Raw genomic sequence first — 24,907 nt, forward strand, 5'->3', positions numbered from 1 at the left:
ATGATGGCATCATGCATTGCACTTGTCCCAAACACACGGTTACACATGCGGCCCTTACAGCAGTGCCTTGCAAAACAATGGTCGCAGGCACAGGGTCATCACCAAGATCTAGTGTTGATAGACCGCCAAACACACTATTCGCTTCAGTGGTGGAATCCCACAAATTTAAACAAAGGGCAGCCTTTTCAAGACCCTGTGCCTCACGCCATGCTCACAACAGATGCATCAATGATTGGGTGGGGAGCACACCTCAACAATCACAGTATACAAGGACAGTGGGACAGTGAGCAAAAACAGCTACACATAAATCACTTAGAGCTGCTAGCAGTCTTTCTAGCACTAAAAGCTTTTTAACCTCTTCTGGCTCACAAACACATTCTTGTCAAAACAGACAATATGACAACGATGTACTACTTAAACAGACGGGGGGAACACACTCATCGCAACTTTGCCTCCTAGCACAAAAAACTTGGCATTGGGCAATTCACAACAACGTTTGCCTAATAGCTCAATACATCCCAGGGATTCACAGTCAGTTAGCAGACTATCTCAGTCGGGATCACCAGCAAACTCACGAGTGGGAAATACATCCCCAGGTACTACAAAGACACTTTTGTCAGTGGGGGACACCAGACATAGATCTGTTCGCCACAAACCAAAACGCAAAATGCCAACACTTCGTATCCAGGTACCCGCACCCTCTGTCCAAGGGCAATGCTCTACGGATCAACTGGTCAGGGATATTTGCTTAAGCTTTTTCCCCTCTCTTGTTAATTCCATTTCTGGCCAACAAAATGCTTCACACCTCTCTCACCATGATGCTCCTAGCTCCCTCATAGGCACGCCAACACTGGTACACAACACTCCTGGATCTGTCAATAGTTTCCCATCACAAACTTCCAAACAGACCAGATCTGTTAACACAGGACAAAGGTCAAATCAGGTATCCCAATCCCAGTGTAATCAATTTAGCGATTTGGCTCCTGAAGTCATAGAGTTTGGCTATTTACACCTTCCATTACAATGTATAGAAGTTCTGAAACAAGCACGTAAACCAACAACCAGACAATGTTATGCCAACAGTGGAAACGGTTTGTTTACTACTGCCAACCTAAAAATATAGATCTACTTATAGCATCAGTACAAAATATTGTGTGCTACTTGCTTTATTTACAAAAAGCAAATTTAGCTTTTAAAATTAATCTAACAGCTATATCAGCATACCTACAAACCCTAGAGCATGCTTCTCCCTTAAGAGTTTCTGTCATAAAAGCTTTTATAGAAGGACTTGCACGTATTATTCCACCCAGAACTCCACCAGTTCCTGCATGGAATCTTAATATTGTACTCACAAGACTAATGGGACCACCATTCGAGCCCATGCACTCATGTGATATTCAATTTTTACGTGGAAAGTTACTTTCTTAGTAGCATTTACTTTAAGAAGAGTGCCTGAAATTCAGGCATTTACTCTAGAGGAACCATTTTTCCAAGTACACAAACATAAAGTTGTACTTAGGACAAACCCAAAACTTTTAACAAAAGTAGTTTCACCTTGTCACATTAATCAGTCAGTGGAATTGCCAGTCTTCTTTTCACAGCCAGACTCAACTTCTGAAAGAGCTCTACACGCTCTTGACCTTAAAACAGCTTTAACTTACTTCATTGACCAAAAAAAAGATTTTAAAAATACTAAACAGCTTTTTGTTGCTTACCAACAACCACATAAAGGTAATCTTGTTTCAAAACAAGGATAAGTTACATGATTGTGAGATGTATTCAAACATGTTACATTAAACCAAAAAGGCAACTTTTGATAACTCCTAAAGCACATTCTGTAGGAAGTTGGCTCTGTATATACTATTTCAAAGTGAGAGAAAGTGTGCACAGAGTCCAAGGGTTCCCCGTAGAGGTAAAATAGTGGCAAAAAGAGATAATTCTAATGCTCTATTTTGTGGTAGTGTGGTCGAGCAGTAGGCTTATTATATTTTTCTTTATAAAAACTATTGGCCTGGAGTTAAGTCTTTGAGTGAGTGTTCTTCATTTATTGCTTTTTTGTGTACAAAAAATGCTTAGCACTACCCTTTGATAAGCCTACTGCTCGACCACACTACCACTAAATAGAACATTAGAATTATATATTTTTGCCACTATCAACCTCTAAGGGGAACCCTTGGACTCTGTGCACACTATCTCTCACTTTGAGATAGTTTATACAGAGCCAACTTCCTACACTGAGCCTTTGAGGCTCACTGCTGGGTGTTACATTTCCTTCAGGGGGGAGCTATGAAGCACCTCCACCCAGTGCAGGCTTTGTTTGTCTTCAGAGAGCACAAAGGCTCTCACCCCATGGAGTCAGAAACTCGTCTCAATGGCAGGCTGGCACAGACCAGTCAGTCCTGCACTGAAGGATTGGGTAAAACACAGAGGGCATCTCTAAGAAGCCCCCTGTGTGCATTTTTTAATAAATCCAACACTGGTATTCGTGTGGGTTTATTATTCTGAGAAGTTTGATACCAAACTTCCCAGTATTCAGTGTAGCCATTATGGAACTGTGGAGTTCGTTTTTGACAAACTCCCAGACCATATACTTAATATGGCCACACTGCATTTGCAATGTCTAAGAATGGACTTAGACACTGTAGGGGCATAGTACACATGCAGCTATGCCCTCACCTGTGGTATAGTGCACCCTGCCTTAGGGCTATAAGGCCTGCTAGACGGGTGACTTACCTACGCGACAGGCAGTTTTTTGTGTGCATGGCATCCTGAGGGGGATGCCATGTCGACTTTGCCTTTTTCTCCCCACCAACACACACAATCTGCAATGGCAGTATGCATGTGTTAGGTGAGGGGTCCCTTAGGGTGGCACAACACATGCTGCAGCCCTTAGAGACCTTCCCTGGTCACAGGGCCCTTGGTACCACTGGTACCTTTTACAAGGGACTTATCTGTGTGCCAGGGGTGTGCCAATTGCGGAAACAATGGTACAATTTTTAGGTGAAAGAACACTGGTACTGGGGCCTGGTTAGCAGGATCCCAGCAAACGTCTGTCAAGTCAGCATCAATATCAGGCAAAAAGAGGGGGAACTGCAACAAGGAGCCATTTTCCTACACATTCCACTAGGAAAAAGGTTGCCTCTATGGCATTCTTAGTGTACATACCAATTGCAGACATATGCAAGGCTGCCACATGGTCGACACCACATACATTCACAAAGCATTACTGTGTGGACGTTTTATCAAAACAACAAGCCAGTGTTGGACAAGCGGTGCTAAAACACTATTTCAGACCACTTCAACCCCTACAGGCTAGCCACCGCTTTATTGGGAGGAGAACTGCTTTTTAGTCTATGCGCAGCATGTGTATCTGCAGCTACACATGCCACTGAACGGAAAATAAATGTCACTTACCCAGTGTACATCTGTTTGTGGCATGTAGTGCTGCAGATTCACATGCGCCATCCCTCCTCCCCGGGAGCCTGCAGTCGTTGCAGTACTCATTTGTACATATGTATATATTTATATTTGCGTGGACATCTTATTTACTTATTACATGTAGTTGTACATTTACATTCTTTCACTCTATCACTCCTTCCTATACCTTTCTGCGCGAAAACAATCTGACAAAGGAGTCGATGACCATGCGCACTTTCACCGAGAAGAGGAGTCATTCGATCCCATGACTCGAAAAAAGACTTCTTTGAAGAAAAACAACTTGTAAAACTCCGAGCCCAAAACTAGATGGCAGGATATGCACAGCATGTGAATCGGCAGCACTACATACCACGAACAGTTGTACACGGGGTAAGTGACATTTTCCACATGTACACATATAATGGTGACAGCAGATTGCATCCAGTGCAAAAAAAGGGCCCCCGTCTGACCAATAAAGCAAAAAGATGGATCTGATGGACAGGAAATTTGAAAGGAGTGCAGCCAATCAATAGAGGATAGACAACTTTAATGCTCTCTTTAACATTTATGCGTACCAACATTGGGAAGACATGGGAGAACTCATGAAGCACCTGCGGGAGCAGTACAGAAAGAGCTTCATGCCTGGTGGAAGAAAGCAAGAACATTGCTGTAAGGAAATGCCTCCTTGACATGGTTACCCCCTGACTTTTTGCCTTTGCTGATGCTATGTTTTGAATTGAAAGTGTGCTGAGGCCTGCTAACCAGGCCCCAGCACCAGTGTTCTTTCCCTAACCTGTACTTTTGTATCCACAATTGGCACACCCTCGCATCCAGATAAGTCCCTTGTAAATGGTACCCCTGGTACCAAGGGCCCTGATGCCAAGGAAGGTCTCTAAGGGCTGCAGCATGTCTTATGCCACCCTAAGAGACCCCTCACTCAGCACAGACACACTGCTTGCCAGCTTGTGTGTGCTGGTGAGAACAAAACGAGTAAGTCGACATGGCACTCCCCTCAGGGTGCCATGCCAGCCTCTCACTGCCTATGCAGGTATAGATAAGTCACCCCTCTAGCAGGCCTTACAGCCCTAAGGCAGGGTGCACTATACCATAGGTGAGGGCACCAGTGCATGAGCACTGTGCCCCTACAGTGTCTAAGCAATACCTTAGACATTGTAAGTGCAGGGTAGCCATCCAAGTATATGGTCTGGGAGTCTGTTTTACACGAACTCCACAGCACCATAATGGCTACACTGAAAACTGGGAAGTTTGGTATCAAACTTCTCAGCACAATAAATGCACACTGATGCCAGTGTACATTTTATTGTGAAATACACCCCAGAGGGCACCTTAGAGGTGCCCCCTGAAACCTTAACCGACTATCTGTGTAGGCTGACTGGTTCCAGCAGCCTGCCACAACCGAGACATGTTGCTGGCCCCATGGGGGAGAGTGCCTTTGTCACTCTGAGGCCAGTAACAAAGCCTGCACTGGGTGGAGATGCTAACACCTCCCCCAGGCAGGAGCTGTCACACCTGGCGGTGAGCCTCAAAGGCTCACACCTTTGTGCCAGCACCGCAGGACACTCCAGCTATTGGAGTTGCCCGCCCCCTCCGGCCCCGGCCCCCACTTTTGGCGGCAAGGCCGGAGAAAATAATGAGAATAACAAGGAGGAGTCACTGGCCAGTCAGGACAGCCCCTAAGGTGTCCTGAGCTGAAGTGACTCTAACTTTTAGAAATCCTCCATCTTGCAGATGGAGGATTCCCCAATAGGATTAGGGATGTGACCCCCTCCCCTTGGGAAGAGGCACAAAGAGGGTGTACCCACCCTCAGGGCTAGTAGCCATTGGCTACTAACCCCCCCAGACCTAAACACGCCCTTAAATTTTGTATTTAAGGGCTTCCCTGAACCTAAAACTTTAGATTCCTGAAACTACAAGAAGAAGAGGACTGCTGAGCTGAAGAACCCCTGCAGAGGAAGAACAGAAGACACCAACTGCTTTGGCCCCAGACTTACCGGCCTGTCTCCTGCCTTCCAAAGAAACCTGCTCCAGCGACGCTTTCCAAGGGACCAGCGATCTCTGAATCCTCTGAGGACTGCCCTGCTTCAAGAAAGACAAGAAACTCCCGAGGACAGCGGCACTGCTCCAAAAGAACTGCAACTTTGATTCAAGGAGCAGATTTAAAGACCCCTGCAACTCCCCGCAAGAAGCGTGAGACTTGCAACACTGCACCCGGCGACCCCGACTCGACTGGTGGAGAACCAACACCTCAGGGAGGACCCTCCGGCGACTCTGAGACCGTGAGTAACCAAAGTTGTCCCCCCTGAGCCCCCACAGCGACGCCTGCAGAGGGAATCCCGAGGCTCCCCCTGACCGCGACTGCCTGAACTCCATTTCCCGATGGCTGGAAAAGACCCTGCACCCGCAGCCCCCAGCACCTAAAGGAACGGAACTCCTGTGCAGGAGTGACCCCCAGGAGACCCTTTCCCTTGTCCAGGTGGTGGCTACCCCGAGGAGCCCCCCCCCTTGCCTGCCTGCAACGCTGAAGAGATCCCTTGATCTCTCATTGAAAACCATTGTAAACCTGACGCGTGTTTGCACACTGCACCCGGCCGCCCCCGCGCTGCTGAGGGTGTACTTTTTGTGCTGACTTGTGTCCCCCCCGGTGCACTACAAAACCCCCCTGGTCTTCCCTCCGAAGACGCGGGTACTTAGCTGCTGGCAGACTGGAACCGGGGCACCCCCTTCTCTCCATTGAAGCCTATGTGTTTTGGGCACCTCTTTGACCTCTGCACCTGACCGGCCCTGAGCTGCTGGTGTGGTGACTTTGGGGTTGCTCTGAACCCCCAACGGTGGGCTACCTTGGACCCAAAACTGAAACCTATAAGTGACTTACTTACCTGTGAAACCTAACAATACTTTACCTCCCCCAGAAACTGTGAAAATTGCACTAAGTGTACACTTTTACAGCTTATTGTGTTTTATGTAAAAAGTATATATGCTACTGTAATTATTCAAAGTTCCTAAAGTACTTACCTGCAATACCTTTCAAATGAGATATTACATGTAGAATTTGAACCTGTGGTTCTTAAAATAAACTAAGAAAAGATATTTTTCTATAACAAAACCTATTGGCTGGATTTGTCTCTGAGTGTGTGTTCCTCATTTATTGCCTGTGTGTATGTACAACAAATGCTTAACACTACTCCTTTGATAAGCCTACTGCTCGACCACACTACCACAAAATAGAGCATTAGTATTATCTCTTTTTGCCACTATCTTACCTCTAAGGGGAACCCTTGGACTCTGTGCATGCTATTCCTTACTTTGAAATAGCACATACAGAGCCAACTTCCTACAATTGCTAATACTAGTTTCAAGTCTACTTTAGATACCTCAGACACTGCAAGTCACCCAATGATGGCGGGAACAGCATTAAGGCATCACCCCTGGTTGTGAATATCTGGCTTCAAACGAGATACAAGCAAACATCTTAAACAGTTTTAATTGAGAGAAACTTAATGGCAGCACAGTAGACCAAACACTGCAGCAGCTCAAAAAAAGGTAGAAACTTGCAAATCAGTGGCAGGTCTGTAATTTAGAGGAAACGTGCAGGGGAACAGCACCAGCACAAAGATTGGCAGGAAAAGGTAGTGTCGGTGGTACCACATAACATCAGTGTTTCCAGTGGACAAGTAAATGACAGATAACCCCACACCTCTTTCAGTATCAGGCCCAAGGATGCCAGTCCTTTCATGAAAGAGCTTAAGTAAGAGCTCAGCCCCCATGAAGGGAGGAGGAGGGTGGGTTCAGTCGCTGACAATAAATGACTTCGTAGCCAACAAAGACCTCACTCACACAACATCAGTGGGAGGCAGAAGTAGACACTTCCTTCAGTAGCATAGGAAGGTTAAGTTAGACAGTTGGATACTACACATTATAAAATGTGGGTTCGATGGCATCTGTCGCTGTAGATACGCATGTTTTGCATAGCTCGCCATCTGGTGTTGGGCCGGAGTGTTACAAGTTGTTTTTCTTCGAAGAAGTCTTTCGAGTCACGGGACCGAGTGACTCCTCCTTTTGTCTCCATTGCGCATGGGCGTCGACTCCATCTTCGATTGTTTTTTTTCCGCCATCGGGTTCGGACGTGTTCCTGTCGCTCCGAGTTTCGGAACGGAAAGATAGCTAATTTCGGAAGATTTTCGTCGGTATTGTTGCGTTCGGGATCGGCGTAGTTAGATTCAACACCGCGCTGAAAGATCGAAGAGCTCCGGTGCCCTTCGGGGTAGTTTTTCGATCCCCCGTCGGGGCCTGGTCGGCCCGACCACGTGCAGAAGAACGCCGATGGAACGGACCCCGTTCCACTTCTGTCCCAAATGCCACAATAAATACCCCTATACAGACCAACACTTGGTCTGTAACCTGTGCCTGTCACCTGAGCACAGTGAAGACACCTGCGAGGCCTGTCGTGCTTTCCGGTCCCGAAAAACACTCCGAGACCGTCGAGCCAGAAGACTTCAGATGGCGTCCGCGCCGACAGCCCACCGAGAGTTCGAGGAACAAGAAGACGAAGGAACCTTTTCGATCCACGAATCGGACTCCGAAGGATTCGACGATACACAAACCGTGAGTAAGACGTCGAAAACCACTCAGAAGAAGATTTACAAGGCCCAGGGGACGCCACTGCCACCAGGCCATGGCTCGACCCATAAATTCGGTGACCGACCGTCGGCACCGAAAAAGGCCCAAACAGTGCCGAGATCGTCCGACTCCGGTCGAGACACCGGCACGCAGCCTTCTCGGGACCGAGAAAGTGCTGGAGACAAGCATCGACACCGAGATACTGGTGTAGACACGGCTCGACGCCGAGACAGCGGCACCGACGAAGATCGACGCCGAGAGGTTTCGGCCCCGAAAAAGAAAAAAGTCACCTCGGAGCCGAAAAAAGATGCAGACAGGGTTTCGGTGCCAAAACAGACTGCAACCGACCCAGTTTCAGGCTCTTATACAGAAGAGCAATCGCTAACCTCCCAAATGCGAAAGCATAGGTTTGAGGAAGAGCTACAATCAACTGACGTAGACCATACGCAAAAGCGTATTTTCATACAGGAGGGGACAGGAAAAATAAGCACCCTTCCCCCTATTAGAAGAAAGAGAAGATTGGAGTTCCAAACTGAACAAACACCACAAACAAAGGTGGTGAAAAAGGTTACTCCACCACCCTCTCCTCCACCTTTAATTAATGTCTCACCAGCACAAACTCCATCACATTCCCCAGCTCACACCACCATGAGCCAGGGTGACCAAGATCAGGACGCATGGGACTTATACGACGCCCCAGTGTCAGATAACAGCCCGGAGGCATACCCTACGAAGCCATCTCCACCAGAGGACAGCACTGCGTATTCTCAAGTGGTGGCTAGAGCAGCACAATTTCACAATGTAAGCCTCCACTCAGAACAGGTCGAGGATGACTTTTTATTCAACACCCTCTCCTCCACCCACAGCTCATACCAAAGCCTGCCTATGCTCCCTGGTATGCTCCGGCACGCAAAAAAAATCTTTAAGGAGCCGGTCAAAAGTAGGGCAATCACACCAAGAGTGGAAAAAAAGTATAAGGCGCCTCCTACAGACCCGGTTTTCATCACTACACAGCTGCCACCAGACTCTGTCGTTGTAGGAGCAGCTAGGAAAAGGGCCAACTCCCACACATCTGGAGATGCACCACCCCCAGATAAAGAAAGCCGCAAGTTCGATGCAGCTGGTAAGAGAGTCGCAGCACAAGCTGCAAACCAGTGGTGCATCGCTAACTCTCAGGCACTACTTGCGCGCTATGACAGAGCCCATTGGGATGAGATGCAACATCTCATTGAACATCTGCCCAAGGACCTACAAAAGAGGGCAAAACAAGTGGTTGAGGAGGGACAGAACATTTCAAACAACCAAATACGCTCCTCCATGGACGCTGCAGATACAGCTGCACGGACAATTAATACATCTGTAACTATCAGAAGGCATGCATGGCTACGAACGTCTGGATTTAAACCAGAGATTCAGCAAGCAGTTCTCAATATGCCTTTTAACGAAAAAGAACTGTTCGGTCCAGAAGTGGACACAGCGATTGAGAAACTCAGAAAGGACACGGACACTGCTAAAGCCATGGGCGCACTCTACTCCCCGCAGAGCAGAGGGAATTACAGCACATTCCGTAAAACACCCTTTAGAGGGGGGTTTCGGGGTCAGGGCACACAAGCCAGCACCTCACAGGCAACACCGTCCAGTTACCAGGGACAGTACAGAGGAGGTTTTCGGGGACAATATAGAGGAGGGCAATTCCCTAGGAATAGGGGAAAATTTCAAAGCCCCAAAACCCCTACTACTAAGCAGTGACTCACATGTCACTCACCCCCTCCACACAACACCAGTGGGGGGAAGAATAGGTCATTATTACAAAGCATGGGAGGAAATCACTACAGACACTTGGGTTCTAGCAATTATCCAACATGGTTATTGCATAGAATTTCTACAATTCCCTCCAAACATACCACCAAAAGCACAAAATTTGACAAAACATCATTCCAATCTCCTGGAGATAGAAGTGCAGGCACTATTGCAGAAGAATGCAATCGAATTAGTACCAAACACACAAATAAACACAGGAGTTTACTCACTGTACTTTCTGATACCAAAGAAGGACAAAACGCTGAGACCAATCCTAGACCTCAGAATAGTAAACACATTCATCAAATCAGACCACTTTCACATGGTCACACTACAAGAAGTGTTACCATTGCTAAAACTACACGACTACATGACAACTTTAGACCTCAAAGACGCGTATTTCCATATACCAATACACCCATCGCACAGGAAATACCTAAGGTTTGTATTCAAAGGAATACATTACCAATTCAAGGTATTGCCTTTCGGACTAACAACCGCACCAAGAGTCTTTACCAAATGTCTAGCAGTAGTCGCTGCACACATTAGAAGGCAGCAAATACATGTGTTCCCATATCTAGACGACTGGCTAATCAAGGCCCATTCGTTAATAGAGTGCTCAAACCACACAAATCAGATCATACAAACCCTCTTCAAACTAGGGTTCACCGTCAACTTCACGAAATCCAACATTCTGCCGTGCAAGGTACAACAATACCTAGGAGCCATAATAGACTCAACAAAAGGAGTAGCCACTCCAAGTCCCCAAAGAATCCAAAATTTCAACAACATCATACAACGCATGTATCCAACACAAAAGATACAAGCAAAGATGATATTACAACTCCTAGGCATGATGTCTTCATGCATAGCCATTGTCCCAAACGCAAGACTGCACATGAGGCCCTTACAACAGTGCCTAGCATCACAGTGGTCACAAGCACAGGGTCATCTTCTAGATCTGGTGTTAATAGACCGCCAAACTTACCTCTCGCTTCTATGGTGGAACAACATAAATTTAAACAAAGGGCGGCCTTTCCAAGACCCAGTGCCACAATACGTAATAACAACAGATGCTTCCATGACAGGGTGGGGAGCACACCTCGATCAACACAGCATACAAGGACAATGGAACGTACATCAAACAAAACTGCATATAAATCACCTAGAACTGCTAGCAGTTTTTCAAGCACTAAAAGCTTTCCAACCAATAATAGTTCACAAATACATTCTCGTCAAAACAGACAACATGACAACAATGTATTATCTAAACAAACAAGGGGGGACACACTCCACGCAGTTAAGCCTGCTAGCACAAAAAATTTGGCGTTGGGCAATTCACAACCAAATTCGCCTAATAGCACAATTTATACCAGGGATTCAGAATCAACTCGCAGACAATCTCTCTCGAGATCACCAACAGGTCCACGAATGGGAAATTCACCCCCAAATTCTGAACACCTATTTCAAACTCTGGGGAACACCTCAAATAGACTTGTTTGCGACGAAGGAGAACGCAAAATGCCAAAACTTCGCATCCAGATACCCACACAAGCAGTCCCAAGGCAATGCCCTATGGATGAACTGGTCAGGGATATTTGCTTACGCTTTTCCTCCTCTCCCTCTCCTTCCTTATCTGGTAAACAAACTCAGTCAAAACAAACTCAAACTCATATTAATAGCACCAACTTGGGCAAGGCAACCCTGGTACACAACGCTGCTAGACCTATCAGTAGTACCCCACATCAAATTGCCCAACAGGCCAGATCTATTGACACAACACAACCAAAAGATCAGACACCCAGATCCAGCATCGCTGAATCTAGCAATTTGGCTCCTGAAATCCTAGAATTCGGGCACTTACAACTTACCCAAGAATGTATGGAAGTCATAAAGCAAGCCAGAAGGCCATCCACCAGGCACTGCTATGCAAGTAAATGGAAGAGGTTTGTTTGCTACTGCCATATTAATCAAATCCAACCATTACACACGACTCCTAAACATGTAGTGGGTTACTTGCTTCACTTACAAAAATCTAACCTGGCTTTCTCTTCCATTAAAATACACCTTGCAGCGATATCTGCATACCTGCAGACTATCTATTCAACTTCCCTATATAGGATACCAGTCATTAAAGCATTCATGGAGGGCCTTAAGAGAATTATACCACCAAGAACACCACCTGTTCCTTCATGGAACCTAAATGTTGTCCTAACTAGACTTATGGGTCCACCTTTTGAACCCATGCACTCCTGCGAAATACAGTTCCTAACCTGGAAGGTTGCATTTCTCATCGCCATTACTTCCCTAAGAAGAGTAAGCGAGATTCAGGCGTTTACAATACAAGAACCTTTTATACAACTGCACAAGAATAAGGTCGTCCTAAGGACTAATCCAAAATTTTTACCAAAGGTTATTTCACCATTCCATCTAAATCAAACAGTGGAACTTCCAGTGTTCTTTCCACAGCCAGATACCGTAGCTGAGAGGGCACTACATACATTAGATGTCAAAAGAGCATTAATGTATTACATTGACAGAACAAAGAACATCAGAAAGACTAAACAACTATTTATTGCATTTCAAAAACCTAATGCAGCGAACCCAATATCAAAACAAGGTATAGCCAGATGGATAGTTAAATGCATCCAAATCTGCTACCTTAAAGCTAAACGACAGCTGCCCATTACACCAAGGGCACACTCAACCAGAAAGAAAGGTGCTACCATGGCCTTTCTAGGAAACATCCCAATGCAAGAAATATGTAAGGCAGCCACATGGTCTACGCCTCACACATTCACCAAGCACTACTGTGTAGACGTGTTATCCGCACAACAAGCCACAGTAGGTCAAGCCGTATTAAGAACATTGTTTCAGACTACTTCCACTCCTACAGGCTGAGCCACCGCTTTTGGGGAGATAACTGCTTACTCGTCTATGCAAAACATGCGTATCTACTGTACAGCGACAGATGCCATCGAACTGAAAATGTCACTTACCCAGTGTACATCTGTTCGTGGCATCAGTCGCTGTAGATTCGCATGTGCCCACCCGCCTCCCCGGGAGCCTGTAGCAGTTCGGAAGTTACCTTCAACTATTTGTATATATATCATTTCAACCTTAAATAAGTACATACTTAGTCAATCCATTGCATGGGCACTATTACTACAATTCAACTCCTACCTCACCCTCTGCGGGGGAAAAACAATCGAAGATGGAGTCGAGGCCCATGCGCAATGGAGACAAAAGGAGGAGTCACTCGGTCCCGTGACTCGAAAGACTTCTTAGAAGAAAAACAACTTGTAACACTCCGGCCCAACACCAGCTGGCGAGCTATGCAAAACATGCGAATCTACAGCGACTGATGCCACGAACAGATGTACACTGGGTAAGTGACATTTTCATTATTGCATTTAACTGGCTAAGTCAACACCTGTTAGGTTTATAAACAAGTTTAAAAAGAGATAAACATTCAAAATGACAGCATTGCAGAAGGTTATACCACAATTGCAAAAATGGGATTCCATGGCAACTACAGACTTAAGATGCTTACTTGCACATCCCAGGGATTCCAAAATACTTGTGTTTTGTGGTGAGCAAGACACACTATCAAGTTAGAGTGTTGGGGATAAAATCTGCATCAAGAGTATTAACTTTAGTGGCAACATATTTGAGAAGTCAGGGAATACATGTGTATCCTTATCTAGATGACTGACTAGTGAGAGCAAAGTCCCTAAATAAACGCAAAGCACACATACAAAAAGTGATAACTCTTCTCATACTTTGATTCTCGGTAATTATAGAAAAATAATTGCCAAAACCAGAACACGAAAAAATGTTTCTGGGAGCTAGAATCAGCTCAGTAGAAACAAAAGCGTGTATCTGTGAGAAAAGGATGACATCACTTCAAGAAACTAGCCTTTACCAGAAAAGGCAGTTTCTGCCACTGAGGACTGTGGAGAAAAATGCTGGGGAAGATGGTCTCATGCATCCCTCTTATTCCAAAACTTGAGACTACATAAGAGACCAGTTCAGGAATGGCTACAGAATCAATGGTCCCAAGCTACGGGGAGTTGGTAAGTGTAGCTAATTGCCAATCTTTGACATGGCCACCCCTACCTTTTGCCTGGTACATGATCCAGTTTTGACTGAAAGTGCACTGGGTTCCTGCTAACCAGGTCCCCAGTGCCAAATCTCTTTACCTAAAACTGTACAGTTGTTCTCTAGTTGGCAATATCTTTGGCTCCCCATAAGTCCCTAGTAAATGGTACCCATGGCACCTAGGGCATGGGTACCAAAGAGGGTCCCGAAGGACTGCATGATGTATTCTGCCACCCTCGGGGACCCCTCACCAAGCACTAGCAGACTTCCATTGCTGGCTGCGTGTCGTGGTGCACCTAAAAGTGAAAGCAAAACATGGGGCACAGCCTGTCTGCCTTGTCCCTTAACACTGCATGCAGTATATGTAAGTCACCCCTACAGGCAGGCATTACAGACCTATGGCAAGGTGCATTATACTGCTATGTAGTGGGCTTTGTCTCTGGAGGACCGGGAGGAAATTAGGCAGGCACCGTTGGTCCACTTAAACTCAGGCTCTGCTGCGTGAGAACAGTGATGCTTTCAGGTGTCTGGTTTTAGGCGGTCTGGAGTCCTTGCAGTTTGTCTAGGGGTTCCTGCAAGATGCAGGTAAGCAGCTCCAATGTTCCACTGGAGTTCCTGGTCACCTTGTCATGCAGCCTGCAATGGAAGTCTGCATAAAGTTGGTGCTGGTTTCCCTCAAAGTGGCACAGGTTGTGCTGCAGCTCTGAGGGGCCCTCTTTAGTACCCATGTCCTAGGTACCAGGGGTACCATTTACTAGGGACTTAAATGTGCTGAAGGGCCTGGTCACTTGGGAAATCAAATGACCAGGTGTCTTGTTTTAGGGAAGGAACACTGGTACTGGGTAACATTGTTAGCAGGAACCCAGTGCACTTCAGTCAAAGTAGCATCTAAAAGCGAGGGATGGGTTCTGCAACCAGAACCCAGCTCCCTACATTAGCTAAGATAATAGAATTGGAGTGTACACTCTTAGCTATAGAAGAAGAAAAAGCTTAGTTGGGCCTAGGACCAATCTCTGGTGGCAGCAAACTTTTAAATACGGAGAAAGAAGCTTTTTACCCTAAGATCCCCAAATAGATTGTCCACAAATATTCAGAGGGTCATGATATCACCAAGTGGTTCACTACCTTTGAGAGGGCTTGCACCATCAGGAAACTCAGCCAGAAGTAGTTAATCGTGGGTAGATTTTGTGGACTTCTCAGTCAAAACACTGGGCAGCTGGTTAAAAGAGAACCAGGTGCAAGGCTATGATGGGCTTTACAATCTTATTATGAAAGAGCATCTGTTACGTAACTGTTTTTCTGAAAAATTGCATCAGCACATTGTAGACCTAGGGCCAATTTATCCTCAAGAATTGGGAAAGAAGGCAGGCCACTGGGACACCACTTGCGTATGCAAGACAACTTGTGAGGGTGACCAACAGAAACAGGTTGCTGGGCCCCTCCAAGGGAAAGATGGTGACCAGTGTAAAAACCAAAGAGTCTTTTAAAGGCCCCCAAAAACCTGATCAGGAGGGTAGGTCCCAGGAGGCAAATCGTAGCCCAAGGGTGTGTGGGTACCAGGGTAAGAACTTTGACCCTAAGAAGGCTTGGTGCTTCAGTTCCAAGGCCAATGAGCACTGATCTGAGACGTGCCGGTCCCAAAAAAAAAAAAGCCTGAGGGAGGGGTGGATGTAGGAGACCCCAGCTGTCTGTCCCAGTAATTCGGAAAAGTACAGACAACACCCTTGTATTAATGGATCAGATTTGAAGGACTGAGGGATACAGGTGCAAGTGTCACCATGGTGACTGAAAACATCTTGTATTATTAAACTTGCGCTGATGCCAGTGATGGATTTATTAATACATGTACCCAGAGGACACCTTAGTGGTGCCCTCTGAAAACCTACCAACTACCAAAGTGCAGACTATCTAGTTTTAGCCAGCCACGAATCTGACCCGCAAGGGTGAATGCTTTTGCTCTTAGGTGGTCAGAGACAAAGCCTGATCTGGGAGAGGTGCTTGCACACCCGGCTCAACAGGATGACCGGTGAATATGTATTCCGAGGCTGGGAGCTTAAAAGAAGCCCTCTGCCATTGGAATGCAGATCTGGCTTCACTCAAAGGACAATTGCTGACCCCCCTACCCCGGGCCCATTAGGCACCTGGACAGACAGGAAATTTAGTATTCAGGGAGCTGTGTCCACCCCTCAGGTCAGTCCCGCCCCTAGAGTGGGCTGCCTGATGTGGACACAACTTTTAGAAATCTGCCATCTTGGTGATGGCAAATTTAATAACTAAGACAGGGTAATGCCCACTCCCCACAGGAAGTCGATCATATAGGGGGTATAGTGACCCCAGGGCTAAGTCGCCCATTGGCTACTAACCTACACTCCCCAAAACACCCCTAAATGGAGCCTCTAATTTAGGTTAGCCCCTGGCACCAGAAAAGCAGTTTTCTGCTGACCTTTGAATGATATTGATGAGCTGCAAAAGCAAAGTAAGAAGCACCTGACCCCACCCTTGCTGGCCTTCCCTGCCTCTTGCAGGCACTCCAAGACAAACTGCGAGGACTCTGAACAGCAAGGCTCTGACATCTGAAAGCACACATGCCGCACAGCCTGAGTTGAAATGGACCAACTGTGCCAGCTTCTAGAGACTAAGCCCACCTTGGTCTTGCCCACTGTGGAATCAGTGACGCTGCCTGTAGCCTCTGCACCCAGGCCTCCTCTGCCTAGAGTGCTCTGGTGGAGAGATAACTGACGCCACAAGACACCTCTGCACCCGTTACCCCTGGCTTGTGGAGAAGAGGAACCAAGGTGTCCCCATGTTCTCCAGTATCCCAAAGCTGGAACCCAGTTGTTGGTTCCCCTCAACTGGATCACCAGTCTATACCTGCAGCATGTTTGCCACGGGACCGATCCCTGTTGACTAACATTGGGCACCCGATGCCGTACTATACCTCTGCATCCAGCTGCCCCAGATCTGTCCGGTGTGACATGTTGATGTGGCCCTGACCCTTACCCTATCCTTACCTTAATACCAGGAGATTGATTCCTTAAGTCACTGTACTATATCTGAATGCAGTACTTGTTTTTCTCTCCTAGGATTAAATTGCCACTACTGAAAAATTCACTGTCGACTTTTAAAACCTGAAAGTATTTTTGTTGCAAAACATACTTGCCCGATCGTATTGATTCTGGTCCCTAAACATATATAAAGATACTTATTATTTTTGTAAATTGGTGTGGATCTCCGTTTTGAGTCGGGTGTCTCACTTATTGACTGTGTGTGTATTTGCAGATGCCTAACACTCCTTTCTGATATGCTGCTCGACCACACTACCTCCTAAAAGAGCACCTTGGGATTACTAGAGCAAGCCACTGTCCACTAGAACCCCTGGACTCTTTGCAAAATATATATATCACATTTTGATACAGCCTATAAAGAGAAAGCTTCCTACTGGAAGATTTAGTGGTTGTCACACAGAAAACACAAGAAGAAATGGCATGGTGGAACAACTCACATCTAACAGCAGGAAGACAGTTTACCCAACCAACTCCATCAGTAACCATACCTACAGATGCCTCACATATAGGGTGGGAGCTCACATGAGCTCACTCAAGCTTCGAAATGTACGGAAAGAAAAAGAAGCGGTCCAGCATATCTCTATCCTGGAACTAAAAACTGTGTTCCTAGCCTTAAGGGCCTTTCAGAAAGAGCTGTGAAGTAAATTGCTATTAATCCAAACAAACAATACTACAACAATGTTTTACATCAACAAGCAGGTAAGAAGACAGTCCTTTGTTTTACCAAGCATAGCTCAGGAAATTTGGAAGTGGGCCAATCGGAGACAAATAGACCTAACGGCAATTCATCTTCCAGGGAAGGACAAGATAAAAGAAGACAAACTAAGCAGGTAAGCATCATCCTTCCACGAACGGTAACTCAATCAAGCAGTACTCAAATAGATATTCAAATGATGGGAAAGGCCAGAAATGGATCTATTTGCAACGCCAACAGATGCAAAATGGCAATACTTTGCATCCAGGCAGCAGCAGCACCAGCAGCACCACCACCACCACCAATCCCTGGAGAATCCTCTGTCCATAAACTGGTCAGGCAGATTTGCTTACACTCTCCCCCCCCTCCCCCCCCCGGTACCACCATTAGTCATCATCAAATGCAAAGGGGCAAAAATGATGCTAAAACATATTGCCCCTCAGTGGGGTGAGAGAAACATGGTACTCCGAACTATTAGAAATGGCACAGGACAACTTTCAGAAATTACCAACACAATAGAACCTGTTGTCAATGGAAGGAGGGAGAATGCTCTATCCAGTATCAGTCGTTCAGTTTGGCAGCATAGCTCAGGAAAACTTAAAATTTAAACATCTAGGCTTACTGTAAAAAAACATTGGCCATTTTAAGAGAAGCAAGAATGCAAACATCAAGAAAGGGTTTCATAGCCAAATGGGAAGATACTAAGTGTGGTGCCAAAGAATGGACCAATTGCAGAACAATGCTAAGGACACAACAGTCCTAAAAGATCTTATGCTACTACTAGACTGTAAAATAACGTAAGCGTCATTAAAGGTGCATTTAGTAGCGATTGTGGCCTTCATAAGAGATCATGTAGGAAGCGGTTTCAACAGAACACCAGTAATAAAACAATTCCTGGAGGGAGCAAAGAGAATTGCACCATCCAGATTGAATCTTAATCTAGTACTAACACAACTAATAAAGAAACTGTTTGAACCTCTACACAAAGCCTCATTAAAAATTTAAAAATGCTCATGCTGAAAACATCCTTTCTGGTGACAATGACATCACTCCGCAGGGTGAGTGAACTACAAGCACGTACAATCAAAGAACCATACTTAAAAGTCCATAAAGACAGATTGGTCATGAGGACACACCCTCAATTCATGCCCATAGTAACTTTGGACTTTAAGATTAGTCAAACAATTGAAATTCCACGTTTTTTTTCCAAGAAACAAAAAAAAGTCAAGCAGAAAGAGTGTCACACACGCAAGAAGAGCACTCGTACTACATGAAAAGAATAAAGAAAGTAGGAAGATAAAGGAATTTTTTTTTTTTTTTTTTGCAGACAACAATGTGGGTAAACCAGTGACTAAGGGTACAATTGCTGAATGGAGCTCACAAGCCATTCAAGTACATCACGCAAGTGCAAGAATACAGTTAAATTCTAGACCAAATGAGCACGGCACAAAGGAGAATCAATTGCCTTTTTAGCAAATACATCTTTACAGGACAAATGCATGGCAGCTTCTTGGTGATTACTCCACACTATTACTAAACATTATTGTATGGACATTCAAGTGAGCAACGAAGCACCAGTGAGACAACTGTTTACAAATGTAAGCTCATCTTCATCCTAACTACCACAAGATTAAGAATCCACTACCAAATCAATGCACAGCATATGAAACCTGAAAAGATTCATGCTGCAAACCGAAATGGTTTCTCACCTGTAGGAATAGTTTTGCAGCTTGAAGAATGTTGTGGATTCTCAAGCAACCCACCCACCCACCTCCTCTAGAAGATGGAAGAACATTAAGATGGGAGAGAAGAAGGTAAAAAAAAATCTGAGCATGGTGACCACGAGTGGGAGCTTTCAGGGAGTGCCTATGAAGTCAGAGGAGGCTGGATAGGATAACAGTGATGAAACTGCCAATGACTAACAAGAAAAAATAAAAGAAGAGAAGGACTACTACTATATTGAAGAATTCCGGCCCAACCACTAAATGATGGAATAATGCACCGCATGTGAATCTAGAAGATTTATCAAGCTGCAAAACTACTACAGGTAAGAAACGTGTTTTTTATTTTGTATTTTTTATTTTCATTTTAAAGCAATTTACATTGCACACAGCGCAACACAGTAGTCAATCACGTCACTCCACTTTCACCTTCCAACCACTGAGCTGAAAGCAATCTAAGGTGGAATTGGTCGAATAAGGGCAGAGTCACAGCACATCTGACTTGCAGCTTCGTTGAAGAAAAAACACGTTATGTCTGAGCCCAACAACAAATGTCCGGGATCTGCAGAGAATGTGAATCTATAGCACTCCCGTTTGGACAGATGCTTACAAGCTAAGTAACATTTTTGTTTCTCAAAGAAGATGATCAAGTATTTGGCTTGTAAATTACCAAATTCACTTAGATTAGCTCCATTTTTGTTTTTTTTAACCCTTTTCACTGCTTCTTTGTTTTAAGTTAGATGACAGTTCTCAAGTACACTGTATATTGTTGCTATTGTATTGAGTAGCCCTATTTCATACCTGAGCTGGTTATCTATAATGCTGTAACACAGTTTTTAATCTGTAAGGAGGATGAATGTCCAAACAAAATTTTTCTCTAGTAAATGGATTGCACCCTTAACTTGCAGTTATTACAGAAAACAAACATTTCTTTTTTACAGGTAGTCCAGCCTTCAGCCCATCAGTCTACTCAACCAGCAGTAAAGCAGTCAGTAAAGGATCGCTTAGGGCCTGTACCTTTGGGTAATGTTGAGCTTGCAGTGACTCACATCTCTAGTCCAGAAGTATCTCAGGTATTTACAGTATCACTTTTACCAATTTCAGTTTCCTTCTAAATGTAAACTAGCTGTACATGATATGTTAACTGTGCATTGAAACTTTATTGTGGAAAATGAATAAACTATGAGGAACGGTCTCCTCTTTAATACACCCACAATCCCTTCCTCCAATACAAATAGGTTTTCTCTATTAGTTGTTTACCATCTGAAAGTAAAAAGGACACCTAAGCTCAACACACTATCGCTTGTCAGCCTTTTTATGAGGAAGAAATATAATGAATGGAAAGTATCTAACGGAGCGGGAGTAAGGTAAAAACACAACTCACATTCTCAATGTCATAACCAGGTACATACAACTGTCCAGACTTCTAAGGGCATTATCTTTCTGGGCTTAATTGAGTATGACAACCAACAACACTTATTTTCACCACACAGGTCTTAAGCACAAGATCTGAGTCAGGCATTTCCACCCTTCACAACCTTGCTACCACCTTTCTTAATTGATTTTGTAAAATGATTTGCCACCGCCGCATTATGAAAGAAGAGTACACCTTCCCCTCCACCCACACCCTCTGTCTTGCCCACAACCACTTTGGAGAGGTTTATTTTTGCGTAGCAGAAGTTCAGTTCTCTGCTTTCTGGTGATTTCACTGATCAGTAAAAATTGAGACATTAGTTCGACTCAGGCTAGCTTTCTTCCTTTTATCGTCTTTTTATTACATGGTAGTTAAAATCCATGAGTTATGAGGAAGTCTATCCAAACATTCTTCTTAAACTGTGATGCTGATCTGGCAGATCTTTGTTGGTTATGTATTCTTGCATTCACTAAATCTAAACTCTCAATTTCTCCTTATTCTACAGGTTTTCTATTTTGGACTCCAACTGGGAGCCTGATTTACAAATACAAAATCTTGGGCTTACTGAATTTTTGTTACATAATACTTCAGTGTGTGCTTTTTTTTTTTTTTTTTTTCTTCTAACAAATATTATATGATGTTATCCCACAGCTGTTTCGTCAGTGGAACCTCTGAATTCTTCCTTTGTCCCCTTTGTGTAAAATACTTTCTCTTTATTGAATCTTGGGGTATTTTGTAATTCTGTTTGTGTCACTATAGTTTATGATTCTACATGATGTAGGCATACTCCCTTGGCAGCTCTATCATCTAGTTTAACTTCACAGGCTTCTCTGCATGTTGGAAGTCTTAGTGAGAAAAGGTCCAATATCTGTCCGTAGGTCTTTGTTATTTTAAGTGCCATGCTTGTACAGATGGGCACCTTAAGGGACTCTCTGCCTCACCACACTCTGCAAATATATTGTAGCTCAGATTATCTGTTCATTCATTCTTACAGATTGATTGTACTTAAAATGCATCTTTTGCACCAGTCCAGCAGCTCCTTCATTTAGCGTTTTTTTTTTGTTCCCACACTATGCCTCCTCTGAGGGTCTCCCACTTTTCTGGTTAAGCCTTACTGATCTGAATAGCTCCATTTGGATGCTCTAAGAATCCTTAGGATAGAGCAGCCTGTGTGAGTGGAAAATGTAATTGCTGGAAAGCCATCCCGATGTGCACTGTCAGCTTGTTTACACAACAGCTGATGTTTGTAGAATCTCTGGGGCAGCTTGCAGATAGCCTCCCTCCCTGGCAGGGAGATGCTGCACTGGGAGGCCTGCAGTCTCTTGATCCAAAGCCTCTCATACTTGACACTCGCACAAGTTGACATTCCCTGAATGATGGCAGGAATTGTGCTGTGCCAGGGCGTAGATTATAGGGCCTTGCAATCCTTAGCCCCAGATGTGCAATTTTGCATTAATTTCCCCTGCCCTTTTCATTTAGCTTGTGCTGTGGAAGATGTATTTTGCAATACCTGGAACATTATCACCTAGGCGCATCTACTAGTTCAGCCTCTGGTACTTTCTTCTTCAGTTGCATATTTTTTGCAATTTGACTTGCAATATGAAATAATTTGGGGTTCTATGCCTCATGGTACCTCTTAACAAAGATTAAATTACTTATGCAGACTGTGCCTTATTCCAGTTCCTTTAAAGTCCTTTTGTTCACTGCTAACTATGAAAAAAGTTAATAATTTTCAGCCCACGTGTAGGAAGTTGGCTCTGTATGTGCTATTTCAAAGTAAGGAATAGCATGCACAGAGTCCAAGGGTTCCCCTTAGAGGTAAAATAGTGGTAAAAAGAGATAATACTAATGCTCTATTTTGTGGTAGTGTGGTCGAGCAGTAGGCTTATCCAAGGAGTAGTGTTAAGCATTTGTTGTACATACACATAGACAATAAATGAGGTACACACACTCAGAGACAAATCCAGCCAATAGGTTTTGTTATAGAAAAATATATTTTCTTAGCTTATTTTAAGAACCACAGGTTCAAATTTCACATGTAATAGCTTGTTTGGAAGGTATTGCAGGTAAGTACTCTAGGAACTTTGAATCATTACATTAGCATGAATACTTTTGTCATAAAACACAATAAGCTGTTTTAAAAATGGACACAGTGCAATTTTCACAGTTCCTGGGGGAGGTAAGTTATTGTTAGTTTTCACAGGTAAGTAAGTCACTTACAGTTCTCAGTTTTTGGTCCAAGGTAGCCCACCGTTGGGGGTTCAGAGCAACCCCAAAGTTATCACACCAGCAGCTCAGGGCCGGTCAGGTGCAAAGGTCAAAGAGGTGCCCAAAACACATAGGCTATAATGGAGAGAAGGGGGTGCCCCGGTTCCAGTCTGCCAGCAGGTAAGTACCCGCGTCTTCGGAGGGCAGACCAGGGGGGTTTTGTAGGGCACCGGGGGGGACACAAAGTAGCACAGAAAGTACACCCTCAGCAGCGCGGGGGCGGCCGGGTGCAGTGTGCAGACACGCGTCGGGTTTCCTTCAGGTTTCAATGGGAGACCAAGGGGTCTCTTCAGCGATGCAGGCAAGGGGGGGGCTACTCGGGGTAGCCACCACCTGGGCAAGGGAGAGGGCCTCCTGGGGGTCACTCCTGCACAGAAGTTCCGTTTCTTTAGGGGCTGCGGGTGCAGGGCCTTTTCCAGCCGTCGGGAAATGGAGTTCAGACAGTCGCGGTCAGGGGAGCCTGGGGATTCCCTCTGCAGGCGTCGCTGTGGGGGCTCAGGGGGGACAACTTTGGTTACTCACAGTCGTAGAGTCGCCGGAGGGTCCTCCCTGAGTTGGTTGTTCTCCACCAGTCGAGTCGGGGTCGCCGGGTGCAGTGTTGCAAGTCTCACGCTTCTTGCGGGGAATTGCAGGGGTCTTTAAATCTGCTCCTTGTAACAAAGTTGCAGTTCTTTTGGAGCAGTGCCGCTGTCCTCAGGAGTTTCTTGTCTTTTTCGAAGCAGGGCAGTCCTCAGAGGATTCAGAGGTCGCTGGTCCCTTGGAAAGCGTCGCTGGAGCAGGTTCTTTGGAAGGCAGGAGACAGGCCGGTAAGTCTGGGGCCAAGGCAGTTGGTGTCTTCTGGTCTTCCTCTGCAGGGGTCTTTCAGCTCGGCAGTCCTTCTTCTTTTAGTTGCAGGAATCTAAATCTTTAGGTTCAGGGAACCCCTTAAATACTAAATTTAAGGGCGTGTTTAGGTCTGGGGGGTTAGTAGCCAATGGCTACTAGCCCTGAGGGTGGGTACACCCTCTTTGTGCCTCCTCCCAAGGGGAGGGGGTCACATCCCTAATCCTATTGGGGGAATCCTCCATCTGCAAGATGGAGGATTTCTAAAAGTTAGTCACCTCAGCTCAGGACACCTTAGGGGCTGTCCTGACTGGCCAGTGACTCCTCCTTGTTATTCTCATTATTTTCTCCGGCCTTGCCGCCAAAAGTGGGGGGCCGGGGCCGGAGGGGGCGGGCAACTCCACTAGCTGGAGTGTCCTGCGGGGCTGTGACAAAGGGGTGAGCCTTTGAGGCTCACCGCCAGGTGTCACAGCTCCTGCCTGGGGGAGGTGTTAGCATCCCCACCCAGTGCAGGCTTTGTTACTGGCCTCAGAGTGACAAAGGCACTCTCCCCATGGGGCCAGCAACATGTCTCTAGTGTGGCAGGCTGCTGGAACCAGTCAGCCTACACAGATAGTCGGTTAAGTTTCAGGGGGCACCTCTAAGGTGCCCTCTGTGGTGTATTTTACAATAAAATGTACACTGGCATCAGTGTGCATTTATTGTGCTGAGAAGTTTGATACCAAACTTCCCAGTTTTCAGTGTAGCCATTATGGTGCTGTGGAGTCCGTGTAAAACAGACTCCCAGACCATATACTCTTATGGCTACCCTGCACTTACAATGTCTAAGGTTTTGCTTAGACACTGTAGGGGCACAGTGCTCATGCACTGGTACCCTCACCTATGGTATAGTGCACCCTGCCTTAGGGCTGTAAGGCCTGCTAGAGGGGTGTCTTACCTATACTGCATAGGCAGTGAGAGGCTGGCA

General features: G+C 45.5%; 1 protein-coding gene across 3 annotated transcripts in view; it reads left to right on the plus strand.

The window, feature by feature from the left end:
• LOC138250391 (RNA-binding protein 26-like) overlaps positions 1-24,907 on the plus strand; it is a 623,852-nt gene that overhangs the window by 292,620 nt on the left and 306,325 nt on the right. For all 3 annotated transcript variants that reach the window (XM_069205212.1, XM_069205213.1, XM_069205214.1), the window contains one exon: positions 20,378-20,509. In XM_069205212.1, the coding sequence (XP_069061313.1) occupies positions 20,378-20,509 (132 nt within the window). The remainder of the gene's footprint in view (positions 1-20,377; positions 20,510-24,907) is intronic.

Source organism: Pleurodeles waltl, chromosome 8 (genome assembly GCF_031143425.1).
Source record: "Pleurodeles waltl isolate 20211129_DDA chromosome 8, aPleWal1.hap1.20221129, whole genome shotgun sequence".
Lineage (NCBI taxonomy): Eukaryota > Metazoa > Chordata > Amphibia > Caudata > Salamandridae > Pleurodeles > Pleurodeles waltl.